This window comes from Nestor notabilis, unplaced genomic scaffold, assembly GCF_000696875.1.
Source record: "Nestor notabilis isolate BGI_N333 unplaced genomic scaffold, ASM69687v1 scaffold5794, whole genome shotgun sequence".
Lineage (NCBI taxonomy): Eukaryota > Metazoa > Chordata > Aves > Psittaciformes > Psittacidae > Nestor > Nestor notabilis.
This window is the reverse complement of record NW_009926767.1, coordinates 79,337-94,294: the sequence shown is the minus strand read 5'-3', so window position 1 is coordinate 94,294 and position 14,958 is coordinate 79,337. Positions and strand designations below refer to the sequence as shown.

General features: G+C 37.4%; 1 protein-coding gene across 1 annotated transcript in view; it reads left to right on the top strand.

Moving 5' to 3' along the window:
• Positions 1-14,958, top strand: part of ADCY2 (adenylate cyclase 2 (brain)) — a 163,516-nt gene that overhangs the window by 76,533 nt on the left and 72,025 nt on the right. The window contains exon 5 of the mRNA XM_010013721.1: positions 13,955-14,103. Within this exon, the coding sequence (XP_010012023.1) occupies positions 13,955-14,103 (149 nt within the window). The remainder of the gene's footprint in view (positions 1-13,954; positions 14,104-14,958) is intronic.

The window sequence follows — 14,958 nt, the reverse complement described above, 5'->3', positions numbered from 1 at the left end:
TTTTTCTGTGTGTTTATAGAAAAAAAGAAAAAAAAGGGGGGGGGGGGGGAGAGAGGAGGGGAGAAAGGAATAAAAAGGCATTAGATTTAATCCATTCTTAATGTTCAATACCTTGTGATCATGACTGCAAATTGGTAAAAGGGTAATTTTAAATAACTGCAAGAGCATCTGAAGTTTTGCTTTGAAAGGGGATACTGAAAAATTTGAAAAAATTAAACCCCGTGTTTTACATCTTTTTGGCAAATTAGCATTGAAAAGCTAAATCTTACTGTAAGTTTAACAATGATTAGAAAGAAGCATGAAGTATATTTTTGATTGTACAAAAATGAACTCATTTGTCTTTTTCAGATTAAGTTCATATTCGGGAACTATGCCATGTGATTCCTCATAATAAATATAGTTAAAGTAATCTTTTTATGTTTCAGCATTTGTTGTGGAAGAATCGAGTTTCTCAAGTTTATGGAAAAGTCATTACAGAATATATCTCAGGGTGAAGTGTTAGAAGGTGAGGTCAAGGAAGAAACAGACTAAATAAAATAAGTGATAATAAATCCTTGTATCTGTGTATTCAGCAGAGAGATCTAAAGAAATTCGGGAACAAAACAGGTGAAATGCTGCTGCTACTTCTTAGGCAGAGTCTCTCACCAAGAGTTGTGCTGATGCTGAAGCACAGAAGGAAGGCAACTGCGATGCCAGTTGTGGCAGAGCTCCAGGGGAGATCAAGGCACTACTGACTTAAAAACATCGTGTCTGTTTTGGGTATATTAATGGAAGTAGAATATAAGATCCCTGCACATTTGGGTGAGGTATGGAAGAAAAGTCAAGACAGCTACTGTAGACAAAAACCTAAGTATTCTCTAACAGTTTTAGTGATCCTGTGGGTAAGAATGATCCACTTGATATGGGCCACCCATATTTCTGGAAGGCAAGATCCCTCACAAAAGGGTCTTGAAGAAAGTAAGCAGTCATGGGACAGGACAAATGTCTTCGCATGATCAAATATTTTTAATTTGATTGTTTGTCCCTATGAGAAACTTTTTAAAGATGTATTAAGAAAAAAATCCAATCCCTCAGATGTCCCTTTAATTTTCCTTTATGCTCAGATTATTTTATAATAGCTTTCTGCATTCAAAGTAAAGATTTGAGTGAAAGTTGCTTATCGTAAGTTGCTTGTACATAAAATATGTACAAGTCCTAGAAACAATAATTTGTTGTTGGAGCATGTTCTGCCAGTTTGTATAGTGTTATTCACAGAAGTGCTTTAGTTTTGCATAGTACACCATAGCATGGAGATCTGTCAGCTTTTACAGCAAGCTTTATGCTATCAAAGTAAATCTGTAAATAAATTTGATTTGCTATGTAACATGTTTTTAGATCTTTATTCATATATAAAATAAACCCTGAGTATGCAAGTATAGAGATGATAGTTTATGTACATTTCTAGAAGATGAAAATAGTACTGAAAGAGTAGTTTTCTGGAATTCATAAAGTGCAGATTGGCTGTTTTCTCATGTTACTGTAGCCAGATATATTTGTTTATGAAATAACATGGATGTTTAGGGTAGGATGAATTGTTACTGTAAAATTAACAGCAGGCATTTTATTTGCTTCTTCATAAAAATGTTTCTGGCTAGTGTTTGAAAATAACAACTATATTTATAGGTACATCTTTCAGTGTAGCTTGGGCCTCAGCTTTTGGTGCAGCCCCATGCTTTCTTGTAGACCATTTAAAAAAAAAACAAACAACAACAAACAAAACCAAAAGAAAAACATCAGATTTTAAATCTGGCCATCTGGCACAGACATTTCCCTTTCTGTATGCTATATCACATTGAAGAAACATGATTTATTGCTGGTCTTTCAGTTCCTCCTGGGCCACATTTTGTTCCTTTGTGTTTACTTCCTTCTTCTGCATTGGAAGCTTGAAAATACCATGTTGCATATGCTGTTAGATTACTGTACCACTTGAATAGAAAAACTACATTTGGGGAGTCATCCTTTCAGTGTGCTGCTCTAAGACACCAGAAACAAGTTTCTGAAGAATGCAGAGGTGAACCTATGCTATAGATGGGGAAAGTTAGCTGAAACCAGCAGAGGAGGTTGGTAGCAAAATGTCACCCTCCTCTTAGTGTAGAGAGAAGAACACACGTGGAAAAAGTTGTGCTGAAAGACACGAGGTGACTGGTTTGGGTGGCTATTACTGTCCTGAACCAAATGAATTTTGCACTGCTGGAAGAGCTGTAGATTTGCCAAACAAAGATGGACCGGTTGCACTGAAACATCTGTCAGTACTTCAGCACACAGTCTCAGACCAAAGCGCCAGGCTTCTTTGGAGACTACATAAGGAAAAAGATACAGCAGAATAGCAGAGGAACTGATACCGCACCAGACAGATAAGATGCAGACCTTTATCTGTCAAGCATTAAATAAGAACTGCCTTGTGTACGTGCAGTGATATTCTTTGAATGGCAGTTGTTATGAACTAAGAGATGAGCTTTTGTATGAAAGTTTCTATCTTGACTCACCCAAATATGAAATGAACTTTTGCCTCAAACAATTTATCGAATTCGCTCATTGCACAGGCTGCAATTAATACAGGAGTAGGGTGTAGCTGCAAAAGCCTAACCTTGATGGATCACTGAATGGTTATTCAAACTTTAAACCACACTTGGTATGACACAGCATGACTCATATTGGTCTTTGGGTGGAATAGCTTCCAGTCTCAAAAATACGGGTTTTATTTACAGCACAGTTAACTTATTTAGAAAAGTTAACTCTTCAACCAAAGAAAACTCAGAATTGCTGATGAAACAGAAGAAAATACCAAGTCTTGAAAATAAATCTTTTCATTGAGTACTTGCAGGGCAGGGTTTCCTCGAGCCTTCTACAAAGCCCTTCTAGTTCAACAGCTTCCAGTGGCTTCCAGCATTGAAACAACCTCAGCAAGTCCCTTTTGGGTCTCTAGGAAATCTTCCTGTCACCTTCACGCTTGGTTGACAGGCTTCTCTACAGAAGCCGGTTGCGCTGCAGGAGAGTAATATTCTGCTTCTTTGTTCTGTCTCCCTGCGTGTGCCATTCTGTCTTCTGAAAGGTTCCTTCTGCTTCACCTCTCAGTGACTCTCATTTAGATGGATCTGCTTTATTGAGAATGCAGCATTTGGAGAATAACACTCCCAGTCACACCCCTTGGAAAAAACCTATTATTTTTTTTAATACTGAGATTGTAAACTGCAAATAAGCAACTTCTGAATATGTGGGGCACTTTTCTGTAGGAAGACACTGATTTACCAGAACACGACAGTGTTTTTAGCACATGTTCTATGAATTCTTGGCAGGATTTAGCATTTGCGTGTTGCTAAGCTGTGCTGGATGTGGCAATGCAAATGCTGCTGAATACAGCTATGAGGCTGTCATTTTAAGGTGTGTCTTGGCGGCTTTACCAAATCAGGATTGAAAAGATAATTGGCTTCCCTTGGCTTTTTAACAACAATTCTGTGCTAATAAAAATAAGAAATATCTATTTTATAGCATTTCTTCCTACAAGTGACTGAAAATGTACAGAAGTCTTACATTTTTGCCATTTGCTTCGAAGTTATATAGTGTAAATGCTGGAAACAGCAATGCTAGTGTAAAAAAGAAGTACATATTCTGTAACCTTTGCTAATATCATGCAGAAAGAGTTTTTAAGCAGTAAAAAAATTTCACGAAGAAGACTGGAACAGGAGCCAAATATGAAAATAAGCATCCTGTTACACTAAAATTAAATTTTAAGTTCTGCCTCCCTTCCCAGGAATTATGGTTCCTGTGTGCTAAATAGTGGCCATTATGTGCCTGTATTGTTGAAGTTTCAGTAATAAATAAATTATGATCTTGGGAATTACATGGTAAAATTTTAACAGTTTATTATATATACTTAGAAAAAGGTGTATCTTCAAAATTAACTTCTGGTTTCCTTCAATTTTATCTCTTTAAACAGCAACACAATCCTCATTGTCAATAGTTTTTTTCTGATGGATAGATGTGTTAACCCATGTTTAAAACAGAGAGTTTCAAAATTCATCAAATTAAATAAAGGCATTGAGTATATTGATGATGTATGCTGGAAATTGTCAAAAAGGATTTTAGATGAAGAAGTCACAAACCATTTCCAAATTTCTCTAAAGCTTGGAAATTATTTAAGTAAGTGCAATAATCATAGAAATAATTATCCATGGCATATTTGCCATTAGAAATAATGCTGCCAAAATCTTCAGCTGTAGCTTTAGTATTTGTTTTTACAGTATATTTAATTCATATTCACACATATAAATGTGCTGGCATCAGTGTGTAAACTGTGATTTTAAAGCAACAGAAATAAATTGTGGAATTAGTAAGAATTAGATCCATATAAAACCTCTCAACATGTAAGGCTATTAGATAGCAATGAGTCTGGACTTAATCCCACGAGATTACAAACTGGGACCTGGTTTCCCCTGTGTTGAAGGACATTTGTCAAATATCTCTACTGAATTGTACATCCCATGAGAGAGTAAGAGGGAGCACAGCAGCCCTTGTGCAGGAGCCTGGGGATTAGGGAATTTAACCAGAGCACAGTAGAGACAGGAAATCTAGTATATGCTTCAGTGATTTTTAGATCATTTCATTTTGGAGCAGAATAGCTTCACCTGAGAAGACTTGTTAGGGCTGTAGTTTCAGAATAACCTCATACTGATAAACATTTTTCCTTGGGGATAAGAAGAGAAAGGGGTCTCTTTTGGGAGAGGACTGTTTTGAACACAGGTCTCTTGTGGAGCACATTGTCTAACCCCTGGATGTCTTGTTAAAACACAAAAAATTCTAGGTCTGACCCCCTGTTTCTGCAGCACTGGTAAGCTATAGCTCTGTGCTGAGCCTCTGTTAGTAGCTGCAGGTTGCAGGAGGCTGCAGTGGTGGGTTGTGAGGTGGGTGTTTTGAATTGCCACTTCTCAGTCAAAGCTGTCTCTAGCCTACCATGGGGTGCATGAAAACAACCACGGAAAAAACTGCTTTGTGTACAAAAACTTGCTCATTGAGCACCAAAATGATACCTAATTCAAGGCCCATGGTGCCCCTGCCCAAACAGTTCAGAAAGAAATAGGCAGCTGCTGGGTGCAGGAGACAACATGTGTAGAGTACTTGCTGCATCCAGAGGATAGCTATGCCCCTGAGGGACTGTAGCCCATGGACAATTTATACTGGAGCAGGGACACACCTGAGGACACTGTAGCCCATCAATGCCCTAGGACGGAGAAGGGACACTAAATAAAAATGCAGCTGAAACCATTAAGCATAGAGCAGCAGAAGTGGTTAAGCACACAGTGGCAGGAAGAAACCATTACAGATACCACTTCAACTCCCTACACTACCTGACACCTCATCACAGGAATTTTGATGGTCTGAGTATAATCCACAGCAAAATTAACAAAAATTGGTACTGGCAAGTGCAGAGGATAGATGTCTGTGTAAGTGTTTGTCTCCTTGTTTTTCTTTCCTTTTATTTTTTTGGGGGAAGGAGTGTTTGTTTGTTTGTTTGTTTGTTTGTTTTCCAAACCTGCAGTCAACAATGGGAGGTATAGTTTTGTTTGCAATAAACTAAATCAATTGAAATTTTCTGACTCTAGACTGTTTTGCCCACAACAGAGCTCCAAGACAATAAAAGGGCCTCCTTGCAGCCTGGAAGTAAGCATCTGGTGGCTCTGACTACAGAATCATAAGCAACATCCTTTTCTGGGCATTTTGTACTTATGTGCCTCCTACCCCTTCCACTTTCAATTCTAATTTTTCTCAGTCACGTTTTTAGGGTTCTGATTTTTCTCTGTGCATTGCACACATGGTCTTAGTGCCTGTCCTCTTGCGATTGGCTTTGTTTAGGTGACAAGGCACTTGAAAGTCTGATACTTATTGTCCCAGTCTTTCTGTGGATTAAGCTGGAGTTTCTGCCTGCATCCTCATGTACCTAAACCAACTACAGAAATCATACACACAGTAACATGGAAAATGTTGTTTATGTGTTTTAGAAAATAAATCCAAAATAATTCTGAAAGCTTTAATCCCTGCTATGATTTACGCTGATTTATTTTTTTTGTGGGTAGGCTTAGTAATGAGCGTTCTTGAATAGTTTAACAGGTATCTGCTGTACAGTAAGCTATTTTTGATTGGTTGGTTGCGTGGGGTTTTTTTTTTCCTGAGGGTTCCTCAAAATAAAGAAAACTGGTTTTCAAAACTCTGATTTTCTTGTTTATTTTCCAGTGAGATAAAAGTTTTTCATTTAAATATCTCTATATTTAATAGCTAGTGAATATAATCATTAAAGAGCAGTTGGGAGATTTCTACAGGATGTATATTCCATGAATAAGCAAAAGAGAAACTTTCATTCCCAAAATAGAGATGTAATGCAAACATTGTTCCCTTTTATTTAGACCATTGTAAGGAAACAAAAGGTCTGCTTTATGAATGCAGTTACAGTGTATACCCTGCAGCATCTGCCTGTTCTTTGATTTCTACCTAGGGTGAGTCAGCTTCCTCTGTCTTCAAGGCTAGGAAGTGAGCTGTTGAATGAATAGTGACACTTACTGCTGCTCAGAAAAAAGGTGTTAAAATATACAGCTTCTGTCATTAAAATTTATCATTGCTGTTTCACAAGAAGTAGGACAGATCCTCACTGTAAGCTCACTTTTCATTTATATATGGATGAAATGAATTTTTTTAATTAGCTTATGCTTGAATAAACTTCTCCCTCCATCTAAATAGGCTGTTGTATGGGAAAACCAATTGTTATCTCCCTCTACTCTTGACTGATCTAATTCAGAGATTGAGAGTTTTGTTTCATTTCCATTGTTGTCTGGCCCTGCTTCTGACCACTCTGTCTGACCCACTTTGAATCCATTCTTACATGCTTAGTTGGTATTCTGCAAGTGGATGGCTAAAACATCATCAAGCAAAGCCTGAAGTAAAAAGAACCAGTTTCATGCTACCTAGAAAAGCATGGAGGAGCTGCGTTGTCAATGTACTCCAAACTCAGTCCTCTAACTGAAGAGTAATGCTGTGCCTTACAGATGCTTTTGGTTTTGCTTTGGATTTGATGCTTGCAACTGCAAGGTTTGACTCTAAATCGGGCAGCTGAGCAGGAAACCGCTTTCTTTGGCAAAAGGGCTGCATAGATTCTCGGGGAGTATCTTCCCTAACATGTCCCATGGGTGGCTTGGAAGATGGAAAGAGAGCCATGTAGCATTTTGTTTGTTTGTAGTGAAAAAAATACCATAAAACTCTTCTCATCAAAATGTGAAATCATATGTACTGGAGTTCAAGGGTTTATTGTTTAAAGGAATTGTATTGAGCAAATGCCAGCATTGTAATACTTCACCATTATTAAGGGCTGATATAGTAATAACCACATTAATCTCATCAAACAGATTCTTTGCAAAATGCTGCTTCTGTCTGTTCACCAGTGATCTTGAGATATAGAAGACTTAAAGCAAGAGCTAACAGAATCAGACAGAAACAAACCTTGAAATTGTGTCAATTAATTAAGAAGCTCTGGCTGTGTATGTTGTTATGTTCTGGTTTTACTCTATTGTTTTGCTGTTTGATGACTCAGCTCTTGAACAGCTGCGAGATAGGCACGTATTCTGAAGGTGTAGTGAGCCTCATTTGCAAAATTAGTCATAGACAGACTGCATATGCAAGCTATAATTTATACATAAACATTAAGCATCCCCTAAGCTCCTTGAAGGAATTTGTCTTTGCCAAATACATGGTGAGCTTGTGCATTTAAATTAGCTTTCAGACCCATACATTGAAACTGTTGCAGCAAAGCAGTGCTTTCAGGTAGCCTTAGTGTCACTTGGAGATAAAGGTGACTGGCTAGATGTTAACTGTATATCCGCAGAATTACTCTGCAGCAAATGAGCGTGCAGAATGGTGTGTATTTAGCCTGAAAACCAATACGTGTATTTTTATCCAAAGCCTGGGTTGGTTGTACTGTTCTTCCTAAGTGAGCAAGTCGTGCCACCGGTGCCTTGCCATGGTCTGGGCTGGTCACCTGGGCCCTTGGTGGCCACTCTGGACCTGCCCCGCTCGCCTAGCTGTGGGACTGGACCCTGCCCTACTCCCTTTCTCTCTAGAGCAGCTCCCAGACACCTGTGGCTTGTGTTCTGCAGAATATCTTCATGAGGGAGTTCACGTCCCGTGGCTGGTGAAGTAGCAAGGACTGAGAGGATGGTGCTCTCATTCTACTTGTGTGTATTGACTTTCTGGGTTTGATATTGGTTCCTGCTATTGCCAGCCTTGAAATTTCACCTACAGGATCATGAAGATAAAAAGTCTTACAGTTCTGTGCTTGGGGACTTGAAAAAAAAATTGTTCTCTACAAGAAAAAAAACCAAAGCAAGCCATAGATGAATGTTGCTAGCAATGGGGAGCCCTTTAGGAGGCTGTTAATGAACAGACGAGAGTTCATAATTGTGTCATCAGAAAAGATGTCAGCTGTAGTGTAAAGCCTTTACGAGCCATGAGTGAAAGCAAAAGCAGCAATTAGTTATGTAAAAAAATGGTTCAATATGACAAAAATTGTGATATGTAGACTTGTAGATGTCAGGAAAAATCCTTACCTTTTTTTATCAAGGCTGATGACAGTGTTTTGAAAGCATTCCAGGAAAAAATCTGTCCCAACAAAAGAAGGAGCTGCCACCAGATAGGAAGAATATAAACAATAGATAGGAAATAAAAGATGCTGCTATGATGGTTTTGTATTTGAAAAGAAATACAGTAATGTACTCAAAAATTTTGTAGGAAATTGAGTCATATGAAAATGCTTTTAACTTTTTAATGGGGAACAGATTTGGGTTAAGTAACTTTCCAAAAGCAGTAGATTTCAGTAAGGTGTTTGATGCAATGATGCGGGGCATCCTGGTTAAAAGTACTGGCACTGCTTCCCATCAAAAGAGCACAGTCTAATGGATCTTGAGTGGGGTAACTGGAAATTATCAGTGGAGATGGTCAATGAATTGTCATGTGTGTCATGTTCTGCAAGAACCAGTTCTCATTATTTATGCTATTATGCATTTTTTATTAATGATCTAGGAGATACACGAAGGCAATCACAGTTATTTTTGCAGAAGAGCCAAATATTGATCTGATAGTAAATACCATAATACTGAATACTTTATAAATCATATCCATCAAGACAGTTTATAATAACAGTCTGGAAAGTCATAATTCTAAAAGCAAAGTGTATGCAACTTGGAAAAATATTTTGGCTACATAGCAGACAGGGAACTACAGAGATGTTACAGCGGGAACTTGTGCAGTGGAAGTTCTGGACATGTTGAGGGGAAGAAGGCAGGAGGGTATATGTGTGTGTGTATGTCTTTGTTTACTGTAGCACAATGTGGTGATTTGTGTCAAATGACCTTTCAAAAAACGTTTGAAGGTTTTTGAGGCTTTAGAGAAGAGAGTGTAGAAAATACTTAGGAACAGGAGATTCATAGAACCAAGTCTGTTTACCTGATCAGAAAGAAAATTAAGTTATCTGATCAGTGTTTAACTTCACAGGGAAAAGAGTATGGACATTAATCTTTAGCTGAGACAGCGATAACAGGACCAAGACCTCAAAATAAGAAATACAGAACATTTTTTTTTAACAGTGTTTAATAGTTCAGCTGATTAACCACTAGAACAAACAGCTAAGGAGTTGATGAATTCTCCATCTCTTTATGCCTCTGCAATCATGATTAAATACCTTTCTTGGTGCATATGAGTAAAATGCAATTTACTGGTGTCAGTACAAGTAATAAGGTTGGTGAAGGTTACTAATATAGGCTAAATTTAAGGGGATAATAGTGCCTAATTTTTAAAAACAGTCTCCTCTCCCAGTTAGGAGACCGAGGTAGCTTTAAGAAAAAAGACATTTACAGCTATTTAACATTGTAGGTGTATTTAAGAGAATGTGCATGAGATCTGGGTAAACAGTACAGTAATTTGGACAAACAAGTATCCTGTTGATCACTATCTCTTATTAGCCACATGACTGATAGATCACTGTGTGATCAGGAATCACAAGATTCCTGTTTTGTAGGTTGTTTCCTGATATATTTCAAGGGCAGCTGAAAATGGTATTTTGTCCATGTTTATTTGTAAACTTTGTTGAGAAGCTGATGCATGTATAGGCTAATTGCTTCTAGAGCTCTTAGTGCTGACTTACTGACCTGCTCTGTCGAACTTGCTAAATAGATGAGCAGACACGTGTCACAGGAATCTGAAAACAGCCCAACCCACAGAAAAGTAGAATTCTATATTCAGTGCCCTAAATGACACTGTAAGGGGCAAAAATATCCCTGTGTGGGGTTTGAGAGAAGAGGAACTCAAGTAACAGTTTGACAGATCCACTGAAAATCCTTAGTTAGAAAATCAAGGGAGGATTGCTACTTGTTAGCCATCTACTGGGATCGAGATGGGCTTGTTCAGAGAAGAAAAGAGTTCTTAACTCTACACTGCTGAAAAACACTACAATTTTGTAATCCATATGGATTGTGTCCTCTGTCTTTTATCCCTAGGACTTAAAAATTTCAGCTACAAGTAATTTGAGTGGTGAGGGGAAAGCAGAGCCCCAGAGAACACGGATGGTCAGGAAATAGTCTTCTGTACATCAATCACATGAATTGGCTGTAAGATCATGTTGGTAATATGTCAGAGAAAGACATTTGTAAGCGAATTTTCATTATTGCCACAGCACAGCAGTTTCTCTTTCACCAGAAGCAGGTGCTGTTATTTTTAGTCAGAAGACTTATAAATACTGCATCTTGACCTGCATTCAGAATTACTTCAGCTTATTTCTTATAGACTACAGCTCTGAGAATGGCTTCTCTGTCTACTACTAATAGGCAAGTGTTTTGTCTCAAAGTCAGCCTTGTATGTCAGTTCAGCTAGTTTTTGCTGTATGGATTTTCTATCTGAGAGAATAGTACAGAATGTATTATCAAAAAAAAAGCCATCATAGGCAGCAATCTTGATTTGCTATGTTCACTGTTTCAGTCTACAGAAATTTTAGTGCACATCAGGCACTACAGTCTGATTAGTAGTTGGTTTTGATCCTTCCACTATGCAATTTTTAGCCACCAGAGATAACAAAACATGAAGGAAGAGGTGTTCTTAAATCCTTTGCATTTTTGAGCTCTTTTAGCAGAAAGAGAGGGAATAATGTATTTGTAACCATTTTGGATTTGGCTAGCTGACAAGACCAACCACGGTCTTCATAAGTAGTTGAGATTCAGCTTCTTTCACAGTTGTGTTTTTGTGAAAGAAATCAAAATTAACAGTCTGGTTGAAATGCAGTATGTGACCTGGTAACACATTAACAGACAGCTGGTAACTTCAGGACTGATATGTGAGTGCTCCCAGCCTGGATCGTGGAGTGGGTGGCTGAACCATTTAGGTGTAGCTGGGCATGGCAGGCTGTTTTGCAGTGTGCTTCACCAGTTCCACACTGGTGAAGCACACATTCTAAAGCCACCTCTGGTTGTAAATTTCTCTTTTGTACAGGGGAAATAGAGGAAGGAAAAAATTCTTTGGAGGGGAGTTCTGTTGTGGTGAGCAGCTTCACCAGGACCTTTAAGCAGAATGGATTAGTGGTCTGGCCTGGAGAGAAAAAGCGGGGGGAATATCTCATCTCTTCTGCTCTCCCTGACAAAATAAGGGCATTCTGTTTTCCCTTTCCTCTTGTGATTCTTTAGCTTGTAGTTGACGTTACACTGCTTCCTATGAAAACTTTTTCTATTACCTTTTCTACTGCTTTCTTGAAAACTTTTTTTGCTTTTCTCTTTGACCGTTTGCCAGCCTCCCAGGGTTTCAAAGACCTAAGAAGTAACCTGGACCTTGAGTGTCTGCCTTACTGCATGTATGGAATCTTAACAGAGTCATAGGAACATAGTGAACCAGCTTGCATTTACTAGCTATGGTATTACAGGGGCACAGTGATATTAAATTGGAGCTAAGAGCACTCACCTCTGTAAGCTATTAAATGATAATTATTACCAAGTGCTGACCCATCCTGTACATCAGAAAACAACAAATTTCTGTTATATACTTGCAAGAGTAAGGTTTCATTATAGAAAAATGCCCATTGGTTTTGCAGGTATTCTTTATAATTTAGCAAAATAGTGCCACAAAGGACCAGTGGACTACATTAGAAATGAAAATACATCAGCCCCATGGATGTGTACTTGCTGGAATACCTAAACTTACTAAATTAACCTTGCATTTATGGAATAAAACCACATTAACATTTTTATTAAGTCAATTGTATATATTCTTCTCAACTACAATGTGTCAAATCTGAGATCCTAGCAGTAGGAAAACAGTACATATATTCTTTTATTCTCGCCTCCTTTAGTCAGGCTACAGACAGGTATGCTTCACCTTGAACATTTATTTCATGACTTGTCTTACTGTTTATGTGATATGCTTTAGTATGCAAACTATAGAGCAGTCCATACATATGTGAATCAAAATTATTTTTAGATCTCACCAAACTGGGGAAAAGAAAAAGGAAAAAGAAAGAAAATTATTAGTTCAATATTATTTAGCAACAAAGCAAAATTCTGTCTTGTTTGAATGAAATAGAGGGTTTTTTACGAAGTGTGTGAGGGATCAGTTTCATAGGGCCTCATGTAAGTAAATGCTATCTATGCTTACTGGTACACAAATGCTATGAGGAATGGGAAGTCTTGAGACATTACAGAGATGGATAGCTGAGGTAGCTCCAAATATCAGAAAGTCTATAGCCCTGTTATTGCCATGCTCTATTCAAGGTCATTAGACCCGAACAGGAGTAATTATCCCAGGCAGAGTGTTGGATTAATGGTTACACTTCTGGTACCTTCATGAATAGAACTGCAAACTCTGCAAAAATACATGTTTTGAACCAAAGAGATCCCATCACTGTAACTAACACCTGTAGACCATGCACATTTTGAGGTCACCATCTTTTCTGGCATAGCTGTTTCTTTCTCTGGCTCATTCATGAGCTTTTACAGCTGCCTCTCCCCTCCTCACTGGTGCAGGGTTTTTTGTTTTTCTCTTTCTTGTGCTTAGCCAGAATTAGCCTCTCTGCTCTGCCTATGAGAAAACGGGAAATTCCTGTTCAATTTTGAGATGGAGTATGATCAAAGCAGGAAGGGGGTTTTTTTGCAGAGTTCAAGCTATTCTCTTGATCTAGTTTTACAGAGGAGTAGGAACTCAATGAAAAGCTATCACAGGTAAAATGGGCTAAATTAAAATACACTGATGTAAGAGAGATTCACAAGGAGAAAACTGTAAATATAATACCAATAAAAGATAAGGAAAAATATGTAAGATTTTTAAAAAAAAATCTGTTTCCTCTTAGGTTAATATTTTCAGAAGACTTCCATTTGTCAAATGCCGTATTAAAGTAAGAGGAGAATACATATCAAAATAGTATGGAAAAGTCCAACATTTTCAATATGTTCTGTGTCTTGATTTTATCTTTTTTCATTTTCAATCTAACAACTGCTGAAACTATGACTAAACATTAAAAAACTATTAGCCTACTCTTGCCTGAGTTGGACTGCATTTCCCTGAAGTCCTCTGAAGAATCCTTGCAGCTCTTGCTTTATTTGATAATCTCTATTTTCTGCATCGTACTCAGATATTAAATACATTACTGTATAACTTCTTCAGATATTTTTCTAATATACACAAAACCTTGAAGATGTTAGATGTCAGGAAATGTGTGTCTATCTCTGTCAAGTTCTTCAAGGAACTGATTAATTTTGGAGGCCATACCAGGCAAATGCCTGAGTGCAAGCCTCATCAAAATGTTCTGGAGTATTGACAATAGCATATGCTTTGCACAGGATTGCTGCCATACTAATTTCATTCTCCTTAAAAGAAATTGTGTACATTTCATTTTAAATTTTAGGAGCGTCTTCTGCTTTCTTTACTGCCGGCTCACATTGCCATGGAAATGAAAGCAGAGATCATTCAGAGGCTACAAGGTCCCAAGGCAGGTCAGCTGGAAAACACGAACAACTTTCACAATTTGTATGTGAAAAGGCACACCAATGTAAGGTACCGTACTGAAATAAAATGTATGAACAACATTTGGAGAAATTTTGAAAAGAAAGTTAAGAGAGCAATTAAGAAAATAATTGGTTTAATGTGTTTTTCAAAACACTCATGTTAATATCCATTAATTTGATCGAAAGCTAAGAATTCCATGTTCTGGAAGAGCAACAAAGCTGATAAAACAAAGGACTTGTTTAGACAAAACCACACATTAACTGGCTTTCTTCATAATATCTTAGTTTTTGAGGTTAAATTAACAAGTCCTGCTTTCATGTATACCATCAAAACTGTAGTTCATGTCAGTTACATTATTCTAAATTTGTAGTTTTCTTGACTGGAGCAATTTATCAGGTGTTATATAATGCAAATAGAGGCAGCTATATTACATATGTATTTGACACAGTACCTGAGCTAAAATATTCTGTGTTTGGATGAGCTAATTTGCATGACATTCTTAGAAATTGCTTTTTTAAAGCAAATATTACAGGACTTTTGAGGAAGTTCATTTTCACTTGCAAGCTTAAATACTTTTTCCTTAGCCTGATTCAATGAATTGAACAAGCTTTCTTGGTGAATAGAAACATAGTGTATTGAATATCTTAGCAATCAAGACTGAATTTAATAGTCTAAGTAACAACTAAACAGAGTCTTCCATGCTGCATATCACTGACAGGTAAATCTAGACAGAAAATGTGTACAATGATAAAAAGTTATTAAACAAATTCTGATAATAAACATGTTTATTAAAATAATTGCCATTATTATATTGCTGATTTGTGTGCAAATTATTATTATATTATGATTTGTATTTTTTGAATATGCTGTAACAAATACAGGTATAGAATGCCTATCAATACC